The following is a 21,440-nucleotide window of genomic DNA, read 5'->3' as shown; positions in this document are numbered from 1 at the left end:
GGATACATTACGTTCTATGGATACTCTGACCAAATATTTTGAGTAGGGCTGTTTTCTTTTTCTTTTGCACATGCATAGTAGAACATTAGTCAACAGTGGAAATAGAGTTGCCTGGTCTTTTATTGATTTTATAACTGTAACAATAAGGCACTTTAAGCAACAGAAAAAAGAAAACAAAAACATTTGGTGTGACACTCTCCATGAAAGAACATGTTTTAATGTCCTGTGAAAATATGGGCATGAAATATAAATTACTTCGATCACTTCAAAGTGAAATACTTTGTTCAAATGGAAGGAATAGCTTAACAAAATTTGAATACTTCTTGAAATGAAACACACTTCACACTGTGAAGACTTCATACAATAATATTGTCTGAAAAAAAATCACACACAATGTCAAGTGCATTATGACTGGAAGGGGTATTTCAAGGTGGCATAGTGAAGGCATGACATAGCAACAACAGTTCAGGTGGCAGGATGGATAGTTTTGTAACTTTGAAATGGTGAGATATACCTGTGACATATAGCATAAGATTAAAATTAAAAGACAAATATATAAAAGTAAAAGGTAAGAGTAGAAACTAGAAAGTAAATAAATAAGTCCAAACTTGACATATAACTTTAACAACCTGGTCTTCTTCAGAAATAGGAGCACCAATAGCAGCCCAACGATCCATAATTCCTTTCATATAATTCAAATTATTTCCAACTGACTTGCCCTCTGCCATTTCAGTTCTGAGGTACTTTTTCTTGAGCTGAATTTTGTTGGTTAGAGAATCCTTTTCGAACAGAGTACGCAAGGCATCCTAAGCATCACTTGGTTTGTCACTTGTTGTAATTAATTCCAGCTGACTAGATGCTATTGCAAGCACAATGGTGAAAAATGCCAGTTGTGTCTTTTTCAAGTTTGCACTCTTCTACTTCTCACATACAGTAACCCCCAACTTTCCTGAGCCATCCTCATAGCCCACAGGCCTTTTGCAAGAAACAAATGTCTCATCTGGAAATTCCATGTCAGCCAGTTCGAGCCATCCATTTTGTTAATTTTCCACGTCATATCTTCTGTTGTTCCAGCCATATTGGTCAGTTGTCACGACTAAATTAACCAATTTAAGTACCGACATTTCCCAAGAAATGGTTCCAAAATCAGCACATAAATTCCAAACAACAATCTATTCTACACAGTTAACTTCCAGTGTATGTGTCTGGGCCAATAACCTGTTCGAGTTAGCTAGAGAATAGGCATGAGACTGCTGAGTATATTACAGCCTGTTGCTGCACACAACTTGTTCTTTCTATAAGAGTATAACAGAAACTGAGGAAAAATGTAAATTACATATATATAGAAAACAAAATTGCTTAAAGGTAGCAAACTAATAATACAACCTGATTAAACAAACAATAGTTTGGAGCAGAGTTGTAACAACAGGCACTTAACTGATCCACAGGCTGCATTCCTTCTTACTACGGGTACATATAACAGAGCTAGGAACTTAAAGATATATAGTACTAAATAGAATGTGAGACTACATTTATTAACAGATTTCTATAAATAAACTCTTATATGAAGACTTCAGATATGAGGATAATAAACATGGGGATGTAATAAACTCTGGAAGCTCTCTGGGCTAATACTTAATACCAGTGGAACTGCATTTTGCAATGTTAGTCATTATACATAACAAAACAAATTTAATAGTGAATGAAACTTTTCTTCTTTTTGGGAATAACTTTTTTTTGGTCATATATACATGGGAAAGCACCTTGGAGAAATCTGTGTGTGACACACACACACACATAGGGAAGACTGTACGTGAATGACTAACTAAGTACTTCTACTACTGTACCTATCATAGAAAACAACTTAACAATAAAAAGATTGTAAACTCTCGTTAACAGCAAAACATGTTGTCACAAAATGATCCCTGATATTGTTTAAGTCACCTGGAATTATAAGTAGCTATGTACAACTACATGGCTCTATGAGGTGCAACTGTTCTCAAGTACCAGCAGTAGGTCTAACTGTAATAGCAACAAGTATAAAGTGTAAGCAGTATAAAGCAAGCTACAGTAGTTTTATTTCTGTGTTACGTATCTTGCTCTACCTAACTACATATTAAGCATAGGGAATTGGGCCTAGACTTAAGTCATGGATCTAATAACGGTCTTGAACACTTGTAACAAAGTGACATTGAAATGGATTCCGATCCCAGGATGGAGGAAATTTTCACCCAGTCCAGCTTTAATAAAACTCATAATAAGCCATGATCTTAACTTATACATAGTACAAAGGCAGTCTACTTGTACTACTAATAATTTTTGTATAATAATAATAATACTAAATTGTATCTTATGCAGTCCAAATCTTTTCAAGAACAGGCCCCTTAGAATTATTACACAAGGACAAGAAGGCGTAGGCGAAGAACTAAAGGTTATAAGCCTTAGTCCGTTATTAAAATTGGACTAAACTATGCAGGTATTCTAGTATTACTAAAACTAGGCTAGGGCCTACCTGTAGTAAAAACTTGTCGTAGTATATTACTTTAGTAAATACAAAAGTACTAGGCCTATAGGCTAGCCTAGGCTAGGCTTGTACTAGTAATATTACTGTCCGCTATGCCCTCGAATTTTTAAATTTTAACTATTTAGTAGCCATAAGTAGTACCGTGACTTATCAACTCCCTGATTTTTCCATATTAACGCAAAAAAATGAAGGGAATCTATGCCGAATAGAAAGATTACGAAAAATACAAGACGTTGCAAATCTAGCACTAGCTACATCATAGTCGACATATAGCGCTAGGCTGCACGTTATAGGATACGGTGCTTTCGTGTATATGTGTATTATGTACGTTAGGATACATGTATTAGGGGCAACCAAAACCACATAGGAGCACCATTTTCGTTGACCAAAAAATCACACTTTTCGGGGGAGTTACAACTTTTCTGAAAAATATGAGTAAGATTCAAGCTTATATATTACAAAAATGCTATTTTTACGGTTAAAAGTTGTCTAAGACGCGAAAGTCACATAACGATAGACGTCGACTCGATTTGACTTACCTTTATGTTTTTGCTTTGGTCGTCGATAAGAAAATGCACTGTTCTATTGGTAAAATCTTCGTTTCTTTCCGGAAATGATCGTATTTGAGTCTCTAAAGTATCCTTTATCGAGCTACGATACTCGTAAACCCGAATGACATTGGGATGCTTGCGAATTTTACCGATTACATCCATACATGGAAGTAGCGAACCGAAGTCCGTAGAACCGGATTTGCGCGAAACAATTACTTCCGGGTCAAGTAGCTGTGCTCGAAAATTTGCTAGTAACGGTCATATATTGAGGTCAGACTTCCAACTGCTATATGAATGACCCAATAACCCAATGCAGTAATATTTTACTACTTTTTGCACCATGCTGTATATTACTGACCTGAGTGTTAAAAGCATAAGCAATCTCCACTAGTTGGAACAAAGACATGCCAAGGTGTACTATAGCATGATTATGTAGCTTGTCCAGAGATTCGCAACAATGACGTAATATTTTCTTCTATATGACAATGTTCACCGGAAATAACAATGATCATTTTGCAATGTGATGTCCACTCGTGTGGCAGAATTGGGCAATTTGCGTATTCCTCAGCAGAAATGTTTCATTTGTGAGAAGGGGGAGGAGACATATGATTGTTAACTTGGAGGTCACTATAATCATAAATCAGCTTTTACTACCGTCATAAGGTCATTTGTTATTTCAAACCTTGACAGGCCAATCGAACTTGGCGATATCTGCTGGTAGCTTCTTTTGGTGTCGGCTGCATGCATATTTGCTTAAATTAATTAGGTGACTGTTTTTAATGCTGATACTATAGCTACACCTTTCATTTAAGGTTGATGTTTAATATTGCATGGTCTTAATTTTTGCTTGATATCTTATCAAATTAAATTATAAACCACACCCAACTTGTCACAGAGTTAATGAACAATTCATAAACCAATAGGAACCTTAACCCATGGCTACTAGTACTACAACAAACACAGAATCATATACATACTATTCTATAGCTGTGTGTGTGTGGATGTGTGGAATGTTAATAACCATTATATACTTATAAAAGAAACAGTACCTGTTTGGTTAATGCTATTGCCTGCAGTATCTTCAGATGGACAAACTGTAACAGATAATAGTGTCATCACACAACTTGGCCGGGGCATTATGCAGTCAGTGACATTCACATTTTGTGCAGCCATTTGAATGCTTATGAAGTTTGGGTCTCATGAAATAGGGAAAAGACTAGGTGATTGACAGAATTGCTATACATCTTTTTGATTTGTATAGCATATTACCATGTTATACCAGGGAGTTGCATCTAAATGGCAACTCCCTAGTTATACCACATAAATTCTTTCTTTGCAAGCAGTTTGCTTAAATTAAATCCAAAGCAAATATATATTGTTACTCTTTCATTCAGGTAATGCACTTTACAACATTTGTGGATATGTAGACAAGCAAAATAAAATGTGAATCATATAATAACACAATATTTGGAATGAAGAACAGTTTGTGATTATATACTGAACAGTGAACTATTGGATCTCACTTCTCAAACATAACAATTTTTTTTAGACCAGTATAATTGTAGATAGATAATCCCCACATAAGTGCAATGTACATAAACTACTTAAAATATCAAAGCAGAAATCTGTTTGTCATGATTGAATAGATTACTGGTCGGCAAAGTGTTGCCAGAGAGAATATTGTCTGGCGTCAGTGAGAAGGCTTTCAAAACCAGGAGGCAAAAACATGAAATATGTACAAACTTTGATAAATTGGAATATATAGATCTATCCTAGGCTTCTACAGTACTTGTGACGGAATATTTCAACAAAACAGATAACAACATAGAGAACTATCTGATCAGGCCATTTCATATCATATTTCCATTTATTTTGGCATGGGTAGCTAGGTTCATCTTAAGGTCAAGTTGCGTCACATGGATTCGGTACTACAATCTTTAATACTGCGGCCAATCAGATCAATTTGGTGTCCAGCCTTGGAGTAGATGAACTGGAACAGTTCATCCAATAGCATGCCACATTTGACAGACAAATCAAATCAAAGAGAGGTTAACCCCTGGTCGACCTCGCGAGAGGTCCAAGGGAGGGGGGGGGGGAGGAATAATGAGTTTTGTTTTATAGAATAGACACCTTTTTTTTCTTGGAAAAGTTGTCTATGTTCAGTCAGGGAATTGCTGGTAAATGAAATCTTATATAATTACATTGTACAGATAGCCATAAACATACCCGATGGTTGGAGTTGAAGAGCCAATTATGGAGGGATTTCTAAAGGAGAGGAACTTCTAAGTACTGAGGATTGTGGTGACGGAGCGGTTTCTATTGTTTGGGAATGGAGACAGACAAAAGGAGACAGAGCTAGAATTTATATGCAGAGCATAGAATCTAATGTTCAAAGTTTTTGTATCAGTTTTGAAGGCTCTAAATTTTGTCTCTTATTAAATACTGTGATTCCTATGTACAAAACCTGGTATACGTGTTTGGACTTGTGTAGCTATTGACCATTTTGCATAGCATTTTGTGATACCACATAGATTAGCTGTACATTTTGTTTGGACATTGTTGTGAGAGAATTTTCCAGAATTTTGTTAATTTGAATTAACATAATGTTTCATTTAGTTTTCAATTTCCTTTGTGTAAATTATACTTTTACACATTCTCCTACACAGGCTCTCTAGTGGATAAGCAGTTTGCTAATCGTTTTATTTTATTTCAATTACTTTTGACGACAAAAATCAGTTTCTTGTTTTAATCTATTATGTAGCTCTAAGTTGACTAGTTTATGAACTGTTTTGATATTTTCATCAATTGCTGGCATTTTAAAGGAGTATTCCAGCACTAAAATGTAACTGCCTCAGACAGAAAACATGCTATGATATTTTTCTGAACAACATTAAACTTCATCCTGATAGCCAAATTTCTAATGACAAAGGTATCAGTACATGACACATGTGTTGAAAGAGACATATATCATCTTTGTAACAAACTTTGCATTTTGATGAAGCCTTGCATTCAGATTCATATTGACAACTCAATTATCATTCCTTATTTGTTTTACACTTGAATGACAAATAAAAAAAACTAAATAAAAAAAAAGGAAAAAATCTTATGAAAGTCAAAACTTGCAAAATAATAATTGGGAAGGTTGGCTTGAGCTTCGCTCAGTTCGACCACCTACTGTAGGCATACCTACCTACCCTACACTATCTAATTATTGTCACATATCGATTATTTCTGGCGCTTCACATCAAGAATGTTTATTTCTGGCCGTCATAAATATGCGACAACCCCCATCTACTGTAATCCATTTCTAGGAGAAAGGATGAGTTTATCTGGTGAAAATAAATCCAATCTTGAGCAGACAACCATATTTTGGAAGAGTTAGGAACAAGAAATTGGGAGTTGGGATTTTCCCTTTAGTATTGCAGATTGTTTTTTAGTCTCCACTGTAGATGTCAGATTGTCACCAGAAAATTCCTTTAATATAAATCAAATGTCTGCTGTAGTTATATCACATGCAATTCACTTATTTTAAAAGGCCCTTGGCTAGTACTGCCAGTCATTGCAAACTTATGAAAGTTAAAATTATAAACAACCTGAAAGCTTCCTTTCTGAGAGATTAACAGTCTAAGTAGTTTTGTTGAATACACCCTGGAGCATAAGAGAGTAGACACTATGATAATATGTCTAGGACTATAAATTCAGAGAGAATCCTGAAAAAAAGTTTCAGGCACCTTTCACAGGAAGTTTTCCAACTTCCTTTTTCCAATGATATATAAATATATACATTCAGAGTGAAATTGTCAGCAAAGTTTACAGGAAAAAGTTTCCAAATTTGGAGTGATATGCCTTTTCATAAGATCCTACACCAGAAACAAAAGTGATGGTTTCCATTCTGCATACACGTAAACTTAACACATAGACATGTATGTTCCTTGCGATAGAAGAATTCTTTTTTTTTTATCTAAACTAAACTGGTTGGAAATTGTAACATTTAGACTCACAGTAATTGGATTTTAAGGCCTTGACAAAATCCGCTGTTTATCTTTTCTTCTTCAAACCCAGTAATACCGGTACACTTTAATACTGTGGTATAGGCCAAGTTTAATAATCTGGAGCTGTGGATAGAAAAGCTCACTGCCTATTTTACATATAAAACTCTGGGCTGAGTTAATTATTTGGCTTAATTGAAAAGCCTTTTGCATCAGTTGGTTGAAAGAAGATATGCATTTAGGAAAGCCTGCATTGACAGTCCTTGCCAAGTAGTGAAGAGCATATAGTTATCAATGCTGTGCAGCTCATTCTAAAACAAAATTGTAATATATGCTATAATTATAAGTTTTGAGGACATGACAGTTATCCTTAGAAGGTCAAATTAACCAATGTTCAGGCCAGTGTTGTAGGATACATACATATATATATATATTAAAAATCACTAGTACATGACAATAAATCGTTTATGTAGGTCTGTGCATGTGGACCATATTATTCATCAAACTGATCAGCAATTTGAAGCTATGTCTTTTGTTTCATCGTTTGCCATAACATGATAACATCAACCAGCATAGATACTAACCGAGTGGTATTGCTTCAGATCTGTGATAAGGAAGTTTACACAGACCAGATGTGGTATTACAATACATGGTGATTGTTACTGCTATAAACAAAAGTAATCTTCTTCATCAATCAGCAAACTTCATTTTGTACACTTAAATAAGGGTTATAGGAATTGTGTGAAAAAAAGATGTACATTCATTTGCTTAATTGTCCCATTAAATATTTAATAATGTAAAAGGTGCAATAAATGACCTAACATGATGGTTATTGCCATTGATGCAATTACTATGCAATTAAAGAAATAAACTGTTTGATGGGAGTTTTGTTTGTGACATTGTCAAGGATGTAGATAATGTCTTTCAAAATATTCACCTTCATATTATTATGTATTTGAAAGATATATTCCAGTAGGTAAGCTTTATAACACTGAAAGTATTTGTGGTATATCACTATCTATGTAGTTAGAGGTAGATTTCTTGCTAGTTTCACAGGTCTGTGATTTCAATTCCCATAAAAAAAATGAATGTGAATTAAGCAGCTTAATTTTTGGTGATACTGGTACACTTAGCTAGATCAATGTAATTTCTATACTTTATTTAACAGTATAGTATGATTATCATAAACAACTAAAACTTCACAATTTCCCAGTCATAATTAGTTCTGTACTGCATGTGCCATGATCATGGGCGGCGATCATGGGGGGACATGTCCCCCCAAATAATTTAGGTGGGGGATATAGTATCTAATATCCCCCCCAATATTTGGTGGCATAGGTTTTTTTTTTGTGGCTATAAGAGCATATTTTATTATGATATTGCTAGTAATTTCAAAATAGAAAATGCTTAGATGCAACTTACAAGGCCTGGGAAGTGCCATTTCCAGCGATCTGGGAGGCATTTTCGGCCAAAATTTTCTTTTACGCTTCGCGCCAATTCATGGTGGGGCTACGCTTAGATAGTTTACCTACAAGCTTCGCCCCTCCCTTGGCAAATTCCTCACTACGCGCATGTCTAACCGTGTCACAATTTGTTACTAAATATCACCACAAAACGACACAGACTTTCACCGAGAGTAGTTTTTACTTATTTTCGAAATGAATTAGCTAGACGGAAATGGGCGCAGATCCTGTTGGGGACAGCAGGACGCATCTCCACCAACTTCTTCAGTGGTGGGGACATGATATATCGTGTCCCCACCAATTTGTCTTTTCATTGCAAATTTCCCTGTATTGAACTTTGGTGAGTTTGATCCAGCATTGTGCAAATGACATGCAGCAGTTCTTATTTTATTATATTTATCTACAGTTGTTAAATTGTGGAAGGAAATCGCATTTGCGGCAGTCTAGAATTGTTTCTGGGAGAGGACCCAGACCCATCGTATACAAAAGTCTACTTGGATTATTTGTCCCCTGATTTTTTTTCTGCAGACGCCCATGTGTTTCACCCAACTTAAATTTCTAAGCCATGAGATCTCAAATTTAAGGAAGTTTTGGAACATTATTGGGTCTGGGAAGTGTTATTTCCGGCGATCTGGGAGGTATATTTGCCAAAAAAATTCTTGTACGCTATGCGCGAACCAATGGTCGCTTAGATAGTATCAGATACGCATCCCCACCATGATCCAAGACTGATCTGCGCCCATGAGACAGACTGCATCCGTAATGAAATTTGGTATATAAACAAAATATCACGAAGCGCGCAAAAATTTTTGGGGATGTAGTAGCAAATGTCCCCCCCCCCCCAATATTTGAAACAAATCGCCGCCCCTGGCCATGATGATGGCTGTGATTACAAAACAGTACGAACACAAACCAAAGCAGTGTCAGAAATTAGAATTATAATTGCAGCAAATGTCCTCTTGTCAAAGTCTCCACGTCAGGTACTTTAGATAGCTGAAACTGGAAATGACATTGACTACAGTCAGTTTGATGATGGTGAATTATCATGTTTGCTTTTTATGTGCATCATTTTTTTTTTTATGTGTTTTTTGGCCTAAAAGTGATCTATTTTAGTTGATAGAATTTAATCGTCTCATGCTTAAGATTATGAATGAATCATTCCATCTGCCCAAAGACTTTATTGTCCTCATTTACTGTCACACTGGCCAATGTGTCAAATGCTTCAAGCTATACCTACAGTATCTCACTCACTCATCTTTATAAATCCAACTTATGTTTTTTCTCTTTGTATAAACTATTCCTATTCTATCAACATTCTTCTTTCTCAAATACTTTAACATGATAATACAAAATGCATTCATATATATTCAGGGTATGATTATTATTGTCAATTTCTCAATGATCTCCTCGGTCTATTGCACAGGCAATTAAGACGAGTCAGGCACTCAGGCATAACTATTGCTCTCTAAAATAAGCGATCAATTTTACCACAATCATCAATTGACTGGAATTCTGCTCAATAATTCTAATTGCAGCGAGAATCTAGAATGTTCGTCGCTAATAACTGGACATAGACTATATTTCTGTCTCAATGGATTAAGAGTGATACAAAATATGAGCATCTCTTGATGTTACTCAAATTCAGTGAAGGACTGACTGCCAAGTTCAATATATGTGTCACCATAGCAACACAAGGTTTTATCAAAGCTAACTGTATGAATATCATGGAAATAATGATTCCAAACTCTGCAAGAGAAACTGCCTTGAAAATGTATGTAGGTATGTATGTATTTTAGATCCTCCTGCAAGCAGGAACTTGCAAAGAAGCCATCATTGGCTTATCAAAGCCACAAGCTGACCTAAGTCAGTCTCTTAGATTCATGTTTTAACATCCATGATTATGAAATGTCAATTGTCAACAACTCTGTAACTGAACGACATACATTAATCTTGGAGTGACTCAAACTCGGGACCTTATGATTGAAAGGCACCCCCGTTAACCACTGAGCTAACACTCCCTTTAAAAATGAATGCATTTTTTATCTTTTACTGGTACAGTCTTCTACTCTCTCTTGTAAAAATCTAGTAATTATGGGGTCTGTATATATAGATAAATAGTCCCTTTCACAAATTAAATCTTAGTTTTATTTAGGTAATAGTAATAAACATGTATAGACATCTATGCACACTAGTTTGATATGGAAGTGATAAGATTAAAAGGTTGGGCTTTGGTCAATATCGTACCATATTGTTCCCCTTCTAGGTGATACACACCTGATGATGATCACACAGTATCGATACAAGGGGACTGGGGTTGAGAGCAGATCGGTCATTCAGTTGTTTGGTTTCTTCGTGCACAGGTTCTTTCCTGTGTGACTTTTCTTAATATCGTACCATTAGTTATTAAAGAACTTAGAATTGCTTAAATTAATAGTGCTTATTCCATCTAGATTTGCTAAAGTTGCGATATGCTAACTGCAGTCTATTTGCAAAAACCATAGTAAACCCTGAAAACATGACTGTCAGGACCAAAGATGTCATATGCTAGTGCATTAATAATTTAAATAATAAAATAAAATAAAACAAAACAAAATGTTATTAATCAGTGACTTTTGTCAGTCAGAGCAAAGAACTTAGTGGATGAGTTATTTTCCAAAAGCTGCTGTTTTGTTTTTTTTGTCTGGGGTACATACTGTGATTACTGCGACAACTATCCGTCCGATTGCAGCTGTTTTTCGTTTGGTCAACAGTTTTACAAAGACCTATCACAAATTAACCATACTTAGATTATAATTGATCAAAGTAAATCACCCACCTACTAAGCTTAATTTTTTACTTGCGCACACTCTAAGGAAATACTTTCAAATCCCTAATGTAAAGCTACCTTAGTTGATATTTTTGCCGATGATCTTTGGAATTATTTGAGACAAAATCGTCCTAGCTGCATAAGAACAATTCTGTCACATATATGGTATGATGCATTTTTTTTTCTTTTGGTATAAGAAGATTAAATTTCATACTGCACAGAAATGTGATTTTTCAGCGTGCATTAAGTCGCGCCATATATCTGCCTAACCTTAGTTTAGAGATAGTATTGATGCTGTAGCTCTTTATTATACTACAAAGCATGCAGATTTGACGAGATAAAAATGGCAAGTGAACTTGGCGAGTGCTTTTGAGAATATATGTCAAGTAGTAAGAAGTAGTAACCTACACTTTGGAAGACTCTCAGTCAGCACTTAGTTGGAATAGAGTAGTGACATACAGGTCCGTAGCCAGAGTAACTGATTTGGGGGTGCACATCAACGTAGGAGGGTGCCCCCTTCCCTTGAGAAACTTTTGCTTATCACAGGGGAATTAGTTGCCAAATGATTCAATCTTTTCCATCTTTTTTTCCCCGTACATTTGTATTCCATTTGTCTGTTTGTATATTTTTATTGAGCTAGAAATTTTGGGCACAGTGGCTACGTCTCTGGTGACTTATCATGTCTCATGGCACAAACCATGTATGGAAAGGGGTGATTGTTTAATAATACGTACGTACTACGTGACTTTCATTTGTGTAGCTATAATTATAAGAACAAAAGAAGTTGCTTTGTGCTTAACCTTTTGTGAGAATATCAATTATGTGTAGCCCCCATGAACATCAAAAGAGGCTGCGCATGATATAACAAACGTTAGTACTGCATAGTGTAGGACTGATAGTTAATTGTTTTAATTATATATGTACAAAAACAAAGGTAGATTACAATAATTGCAATGAATGATTTTCTCAGATATGAAATCATGCAAATGTTAATAATATTTCTTAAAAGAATAATGCAAATAAAAATTAACATCACAATGTTCAGCATCACTATCATCCGCATAAGCGATGAAACACATGTGACAATTTAAACAAACAACAAAGCATATTACCAGAACAATGATCGTGTTTACCAGTCTCCCTATGTTTCTGTCATGTCAATTCGGGAAGCTACTTGCACGAATGGGCAAGTCGTTTTAGAAGTTAATGTTCAGCCCTGCATGTTTACATAGAACATTAGTACGACTTCATATTGCACTGTTAAATAAATCTACGCATGGATAGGAACCATGCACTGGTACTGTGGCAGGGAGGTTTATTCCATGATTTAGCAATTTTGTAATTCAAACTGCTCATGTTTCAAACTTTAATGTGCGACTTGCAAGTAATTTGCACGGTAAAGTATACTTAGAACAGCAACAGTAGCCTCTATGAAGTCATGAAATGTGAGACTTGAATAAATTTGAAAGTTATTTAAAGCCATTGAAGACTCGCCCCAAACCACGTGCGGCCATCTGAAAAATTTAACTTTCTGTTGCTTGCTATTTAGTGTATATTTGCTTATATAAGTGACTATTTGTGCGTGTCGCTACATAATGCAGACAGTAATGAAACATGATACCTTGTTATTTTAAGCTGGTCCTGAAATGTCCATCGTTGTATCGTTTGTATACTGTGCTGTGGGTATTGACTGCAGCTGTATGTACTGACTGTACACGAGTGTCTAATTACTGACGGTAGCAAGCTGTGTGTGTATTTTCTGGGATCGATGGTGGTGTCTAACACTTATGTTACACCTCATTTGAAATTAGGTCAGATTACCGGCATTAGACGTTTCTTTTTGCAGGAGTCTTCACACCCTTTAAAACCTACCCAGCACAATGACACTCACAAATATGTGGGTATACTGAAATGCACTGAAACAATGGATAACTGTAGTCAGAACATATACATGTGTGTGCGTGTATGTGTGTATATATTTGTCTGTCAGTGAAATGTTTCAGTTATGATCACAATCATTCACCAGTGAATTTACATGTCCTTGTAGAACTAAGAGACCATGTTGTCATGCTGCATTTATGTATTGAACAAAAATCACAAGTGGATGAGTGAAATTGTAAAAGATCAAGAAATGATTGAGGCAGCATATATAGGTTCAATTTGAACATCCCAGTCCCCTACCCCCTCCCTCTGTTGTCATGGAAACCTGTCATGGACGTGACATTTACCATGTAATCGAATTCATGTATAATGATATGGTTTATAGTGAACTGTATCTATACTATGTATGACACAGAGTCTTTGCACACAACGCACAACACACATGCATAGGATTGATATCTCAAACTACTAAACATGCAGTCAGAAACTCAGTGGTTGGAATCTTTTTATCCATGTATAAACTTGTATAAAATGTAAAGCATGTCATAACATGTTAAACATGTCATAACATAACATGATTAAAAATATATTAGGGCACTAACTGTGTCACATGGTACATTTCAACCTGTAACTATCTTTTTTTATGATATATTCTACATGTTGATGTCCAAGCTGGAGGTGTAAAGGCTTATCTCACTTATTTGTGAGTGGATCAAATTGTTTAGTGCTCATGCTCAGGTTCTATTTTGGATTAATTTCTTTTTTTTTAAAAGGACCTTAATATAATTCACTGCAGAGAGTTTCACAAGAGTAATTAACATAGGAATACATTAAATATCTCATATGAAATCATTTAATCGATTTAATGGCTGAATAGTTGATGTTAAGATGTTTCTGCAAAGTTTCTGCCTGAGTAGGTAAACCTTGTATCCCATAGTAGAAGAATTTTCAAAGCTGTAGTCTTGATATAATTTAGTCATCATCAGTATGTAGTTGAGTGGGATACAACATAATCATGCAAGGTGAATTGAACAAAAAGGCTTCTTGTTATTGTACTGGCAAATTTTAACAAAAACTTCACTGAGAGTAATTCCCAATCTCACAAACATGAAAGAAGTAATGGCATCTAACTAGGATTCATTTCACTTGAGGATGTTGGTTAGAGTGGATGAAATGGGAAGGGCATTAAAATCCATCTATACATCATTTAACAAGGAGAGAATTACTGATGAATATCACAGCAGATGTTTCCTTGAATTTTGCAGTTCACTTTACCATCCATGGGACATTATGATATATGCGTTCATATATATTTATACATCAAAGAAATAGAGATTGTGCAGGGTTTTCCTTTGAGGGAAGAAGTAGGGAGGATGGTATGCTGGTACCATAATAGTTCAAAGCCTCGACCAAGTTCCCAGGGGGATGATGTCAGGGATCCACTGGCTTGCCAACAGTCCAATATGGGATCATGTAGTGTACCTTCATGTATGATGGTGCCATAAAGGTTGCAAGGGACCAAGTTCCCAGGTAGGGGCTGAGATGCCAATATATGGTCCAACACAGGATCATGCAGTGTACCCCCGTGATTGATTCTCCCATAAAGGTTGTGTAAGGAATCAAATTTGCAGTGATGATGTTAGGGGGTCAAGATGCTAATAGCCCAACATGAAATGTGGCTAAATTCCTCTCCCATGTTACAGCTGTTGTCATTGCAGAGTGGGAAAATTTCTTGTTCATATTTCGTATCACAAATTCATATTACAAATGTATGTATGTATTACAGATCCTCCTGCAAGCAGGAACTTGCGAAGAAGCCTCATTGGCTTATCAGAGCTGCAAGCTGAACGAAGTCAGTCTCTTAGATTTCATATTTAACAAATTAGAAACTTCCTTCTAAAAATAATTTTAAGTTGAACGTCTACCCCAATGGTGACAATAACAACTATGTACACGTGTTTAACCTAAGTACTATGATGATCTACAGCATCTATGAACTATTGAATGAAGCAGAAGGCGTATTTGAGACAAGTAGTCCAGATCTGCTTGCTTCACATTCTCACCTTGTTTTGTGACGCTCAGTTCAAACCCATTATGTAGAAGAGATATTAGGCTACACTGTAGGTTTGGTTAATGATACTTCGAATCCTAATGGCTGATTTGCAGAATTTGACTGTGACAACAACTACAACTGCATACCTGCCAGCATATCTTGCAGTGACTACTCAGTACTTAGCAGTTGCCATGGCAATTCTGGCTATTCAGTAACAATGAAGCAATATCATTTCAGTTTATACACATGCAGCTGTACACAGGTACTTATGTTAACAACTTGGAGAAGGACCTTTGAGCTTCATTTAAGATCTGGAAATTGTATGCTTATGAAACTTGTGATCAATATATTGAGTTTTTGGTCCTTACAGCACTAGCAGATTAGTATCAGTGGGATTTTTTTTTTCTTCTCCTTTTTTTTTTGCTTTCTTGGTAACAAATCTTGGATTGATTTTGACAATGCCTTTCTAGTGACACAATGGGAGCAATTGACCTTATGAATTTCTATCCTTGTGAAAGTTAAAATTGATAAGGATCATGTCAAGATTTAACTTATTCTCAACAACCTTGAAAAGGACCATTCAAGTAAGAAGTATCAGGTAGATAATTGATGTAACTTTCAAAAGCACAAACAATAGGAAAAATATGTAAATTGATATATGTGTAGCATTTATGTGAGTATTGAAAGTTTCTGCAGAATGCAATTCCAAGACCATACATTAAAATAAAATATTAATGGCCCACTTTTCACAATGGCAAAAAACCAAGTTTAAAGATATGACTTAATACCCAAATTAAAGTTGATGTGTATTAATACACCATTTGGAAAAGCGATTGTCAGTTCTGGCTCCAAATATATAGTTTGATACCACATTTAGTGTTTGAGAAATGTTGCATTAGGCAGTGGAGGGTCAGAAAACAAAATGATTGGATCGTCTAGGCTTAGGATGTACAGCCTGTTATTTACTCGCTTCCTTACGAATGGCCGGCCAAAGCAAAAGAATACTTTCATGATCTCAAAAAACATTATTATACATAATTACAAATTTGTCAACGACTGTAGAAATGGTATCGTAATTTATTCATGCTTCCTGTGTTATTCATTGTAAAGCTTATTTACTTTCTTACAGACTTTATTTGTAAAACAATGTAATTGCCATTATCGAACTTAGCCTGACATCATCATGAAAGCATATTTCAAACATTTTTACCAAAAGTTAAGGGTGAATGTCTTGAAATTAAATATGGATGAATGAGCTTACCTGCGCACGACCTCATTAGTTTTGCACTTTTAATGGGGACGGACATATCTACTGTGAATATACTGACAATAACATTTAGCCATTTGTATGGCCACCAAATATGCTAGAGAGGTTCATTCATTATAGCTCCTGCTCGGACTAGCACCTGCTCAGACTCCAAATAAGCATTTTATATTACAACTGTGAAAATGGTTATTGCATAATCAGGCATATCATCGTCTAATGTACACCCTCCCCTCCACCTTTTCAACATCAGCACAAAAATTGAAAAGTAGTCATTAGCACGACCTTGCGCTTAGACCTGTAATTACAGACCTAATTTGTGGTCTAATATACCCCAGAATGCACCATTTGACAGCTAACCTTTGATTTTGTTCTGGGAGACTGTGATCCCTGATACTATTGTTGTCTAATTTATACTAATGTACACATACTGATTTATTTATATACTATACTCATATATACTGTGGGATAATGGAATCGTGTCAGTTTGGTAAGCTGTCAGTGTATACCATGTGGTAAGGATGGATAATATCTAGTTTTGTCCAATTTATGCTACCATACACAAAAACAGCACAGTTCTGATTTATTTGCTCATATAGTTGTGGTTACTAGGTGCCACATCCCATTCATTTCTTTGGATGGTGGAGGGGGTGGGTAGAGGGGGTGGGTGGAAGAGGTGTCAGTGGGAGAGGGACGGGTGGATGGGAGGGGGCTGAGTGAATGATGTTACCCACACTAACCTGAACTTCACCATTACCCAAATGAGCTATCTGTCAGTAATCTGATAACGTGAGAATGGCATCGTTGGTAATCACAAGGTTGATGTACGTTTAAAACTATATATCATTTTTCCTCCATTGTTGAGACTTTCGTTTAAATTAAAAACTACCTCCCAAGTAGAGTCAATACGTGTACTTTGAAGTGAAAACATAAATTTTATCCTTACACAGCTGTTACCACGAACAGTGGGTTTCATGAAAACCTCACATAATTGGGCAAACCCAGCTTTAATTAATTACCTCATCCAAGACAACTTAAATAATACGCAAAAGGATAATAAATGTTTGTAACCGTGTTCATCGACACATAAGTATCACATCTAATTGTCAATGAACTGGACATCAAGCTGATTGATAAGCGAGCCACAAGTTCAACCTCAAAAAGTAATTATTTTACTATTTTTTTGAAGGGGTGTACTTAGGCATGAACGATGATAATTAAATTGATATTGAGTACATGGTTGAATTAACTTCTAGGTGTGAACAAACTATTAACATATTCATTGGCAGTCTAGTCACTGACACGGTCTGACGCTTTGAATTCATATTTCCATAAATTACTTACTTTCTGATTGTATATTAGTATCTGCCCCATACCAGCATGTATCAGTCACTGTCCTACCAAAGTACTCACTAGAACCGGAGGAGGAATAGTTGACAATATTTAGGTAGTATCATACAGCCTGTAGATGAATGCTTATTTGACAGTTATGAGGGTATGGTGTCTTTACTGTTTCGGCTATTACATATCTGTACACAGCTAGACGCTGTATTTTAATACAGCTAGTATATCTTTAGTTCATAAGCAGTACAGACAACAGCCATTGCAGTAACGTTTGCAAAGAGATTTCCTTCACAGCGTTTGCGTTTTACCTCTTTTAATACTAAAAAAAATTCATACATTACGCACTTGTCTGTTCCACATCGTGTGCTCTGTGATTTTATATGAGTGACGTGGTAAAGGGGAAGTTTTCAATATCTTCTCCTGCTTTGAGAAGTCTCTCATCACACTACTGACTCGCTTAATGTCAAAACCATCTGGTGGAGACTGAAAGTCAGTAACTCACTGCAGTGCTCTGAAGTACCTTCTTTTCACAAAGTTCTTCTTCGGGACGGACGAGAATTTGCTTTGTGACTGTGCGCAGTTTCCTGCACCGTCGCAGATTTCAATATAGAGTTAAAACAAGAGTTGATTCGTCAGCAGTGCAGCTATACGCAGCTATTCCTCCGCCAAATTGGTTTTGATTCTCACCAGGCAGATAAATCAGCTGGGTCTATTAACCAGTCATCTAAAAATACCAACAGTGCTACCTAGGAAACATTTCAAATCAAAACGTGAGACTGGTTTATACGAGGCCTGCGAGCAGATCTAATCCATGTCTACAATTTTAGTTGGATGCGAGGACCATCCAACTCTAAAAAGTCTTTACAACAGTTTGAACAATTTAAGCCAAGCTTGTTAATCACTGGACTGCAGGGGGAAAAAAAAGATACACTTGTATCGATCAAATTTTGTCATCGATGAATCTAGAACTCGATCGCATTCCTCGGCCTGACAACGGAGGATATAGATAAAACTAACCCTGTCTACATCAAAGCCACTTCTCTATGTGGTAAATACTATTTCACAAACAGAATCATTTTGGGAGTTATTGTCAAGACAAATTTTACTTTAGGACGGAAATTTAAACTTTTGCAAAAAGGAGAGATATAATGGCAACATCATCAAGAAGTTCAGTAGGAAGTCATGTGACCTATAGCCAGGTGGAAAATTTGTAAGTAAACATATATATGCCTCCTCCATAGATGAGGCATGTCAACAAATGTATGTAAGTTGTGGGATATTAAGGAGTATAGGACTTTACATCTTTCAAGTCATCTCAAAAGGAAGATCTCAAATATTGGTGGTAGTTTCTTATACTCACAGAAGTAAAAACATTTAAAGGAGCTTATTCTAGATATCTGAATGAGTTCTCATCATGTTGAACTTGATACTTTGTGTGTTTCTTTGCACATTGTGTTGTTGACTGTACGTATTGAGTTTGAAATAATAATGTATTCTTAGTGGCTTTTGCTTTCAACTGCAAAAACTAACTGCATCCGCTATTGTGCATATATACGTGACCAGCGGTTAAGCTAAAACCTTGTGATTTGCTTCACTCCTCTCTTACCTGTCTCCATCCTACTTATGCACTTAATCTACCTAGCCTATACAACAGTTGGTAACATTTTAGAACTGCGCTCCCTCCCACATAACACCTACTACTGTACCTCTTCTTTCCAAATCAACCATCCTCAAGACTTACAAGTATTCTTTTTTGACAACATTCCTACATTACGTGCCTATAGTCTTGAAGTTGCACACTATTGACTAATAAAGTCAGAAAACATGATACGAACATTTCGCTAAAACTGACTGAAATTGAGCATACTGTCCAGGCGTTCACATTATCGTATGCCTACTTTCATTCAGCAAGTGGATATCCCAGGGGGCTCATGCCCCCCTGTCCTCCCTGCCCTATTGTCTATTAGCCCTGAACTAAAATATGATATATAAAAATATTAAAATAAAATAAAACTGTTAGCAAACTGCTTATCCACTAGAGAGCTTGTTACATCTATTTCTTTGTGTTCACCATGCTCATTTAACCTGTCTGTAATCTGTGCGTGTCTTTGTCCCGTCTGTTACTGTTACTTGTCATTTAGCCTTTTGATTAAGATCCTGCTAGGATCGAAACGTCAGGCCAAAGTGCACATAAAAAAATATTAAAATATCTATCATAAAATATATGTAGACATGCTTGTCAATGCATGTTTTGGTAATATTTTTATAGAGCAAGTTTCTTTTTCAGTCTTTTTTTGTATGACTAGCAATGCAGTTTGAATTGCATTAAATACACATGCAGAGCTATGTAAACACTGTCCTGCCCACTCTGGGTTCATCTCTTACTGCAGAGCTGTTAGTATAGGGAGTCTTCCATCATATTGTCATATAATGAGGAACCGATTTTCCCAAAATTTGGTTTCAATGTTCATCAAGAAATGAGTTAATTATTAAAAGCGGTTTAAAGAGAGGCATGATACTCTAGTGTTTATACACAAGATGGTGGCTCAGATTGGGGGGGGGTAGTCTGCATGGGGAGGGGCCTGACTCCCATGTATCCGGTCAGGCTAAGAGCCTGCAAACCACAGATATTTATAAATCTATGTAGAGGTCAGAAAACAGTAAAAACATTTGTTGTTTAAGCTTTCTAGGGAGTGAAATAACATCATGGAACAAGGAAAGTATCTGTATTGGATGACCATAATGGTTGGAAGGAATATGACATTGTAGTCTTTCTCTACACAAATTCCACTAAAATGTATAATTTTCATGTATTAGTATTCATAAGATAATGTTATCCTTATCCTAAGTACGTTATCTATTATGATACAAGTAATTCTGGGTAACTGTTATAAATTTAAGTCACACAAACAAGCAGCTTTGAACAGCTGTCTTACCAAGTAGATAACAATATAATATCATAATTAACATTTTACAACAGATACAAAAGTATTTTTCCACATTGAGGGTATGATGTTTTATGTTAGCAATGCATGTACTGTACAGTGTGCACCTGAAAGTACCTTATTCTCCTCTGATACAAACAGTGTTGTTCTATTAACTTCAATCATCATATTGATTTTTAACATTAGATAAACATGTTGAGCCTAGAATTTCACATGCTGGTGGTGAAAGGCCTTGTACAGATCAGACATCAGTTTTAAAAGTTGTTGGCCAGTAAATGCTATCTAATTTTCCAAAAATTGTGAATATTATTAAGTGTTATATAAAGTGTGAATATTATTATTATTTTGATTATGATCAAACGTCCGTCCACATTGAGTGTCATCAGTGACTTCAGATGCTAATCACTTTTCTCACTGTATTCTTTTTTTTATGTTTTTTTTTTATCTGGCATGACCATGATAGAAAAGTTTCAATAAAGCAAGTTGCCGAATTTCTAGGTCTTTCTTTTGAATGATTTCTTCACGCTTGGCCGCCTCCGCACTGAGACGGAGCTCCAAGAATAATGGGAGAGCGGCAACGTTAAAGTAATAATATAGCGAATCATGCCGTCTTCAATTGT

At 35.9% G+C, this 21,440-nt stretch overlaps 1 protein-coding gene and 1 long non-coding RNA gene across 2 annotated transcripts in view; one reads left to right on the top strand and one right to left on the bottom strand.

Annotated features, from left to right (window-relative positions):
• Positions 1-102: 102 nt before the first annotated feature.
• LOC139971191 (uncharacterized) lies at positions 103-3,171 on the bottom strand. Its single transcript, XR_011794327.1, has 2 exons — positions 3,064-3,171; positions 103-1,315 (listed from the first exon to the last, which is right to left on the bottom strand). It is a non-coding gene; the product is annotated as an uncharacterized lncRNA (long non-coding RNA).
• A 13-nt stretch (positions 3,172-3,184) lies between these two features.
• LOC139971172 (polypeptide N-acetylgalactosaminyltransferase 14-like) overlaps positions 3,185-21,440 on the top strand; it is a 154,113-nt gene continuing 135,857 nt past the window's right edge. Inside the window, exon 1 of the mRNA XM_071977416.1 lies at positions 3,185-3,345. Within this exon, the coding sequence (XP_071833517.1) occupies positions 3,197-3,345 (149 nt within the window). The 5' untranslated portion in view covers positions 3,185-3,196. The remainder of the gene's footprint in view (positions 3,346-21,440) is intronic.

Source organism: Apostichopus japonicus, chromosome 8, assembly GCF_037975245.1.
Source record: "Apostichopus japonicus isolate 1M-3 chromosome 8, ASM3797524v1, whole genome shotgun sequence".
NCBI lineage: Eukaryota > Metazoa > Echinodermata > Holothuroidea > Aspidochirotida > Stichopodidae > Apostichopus > Apostichopus japonicus.
This window is presented reverse-complemented; position numbering and strand designations above follow the sequence as displayed.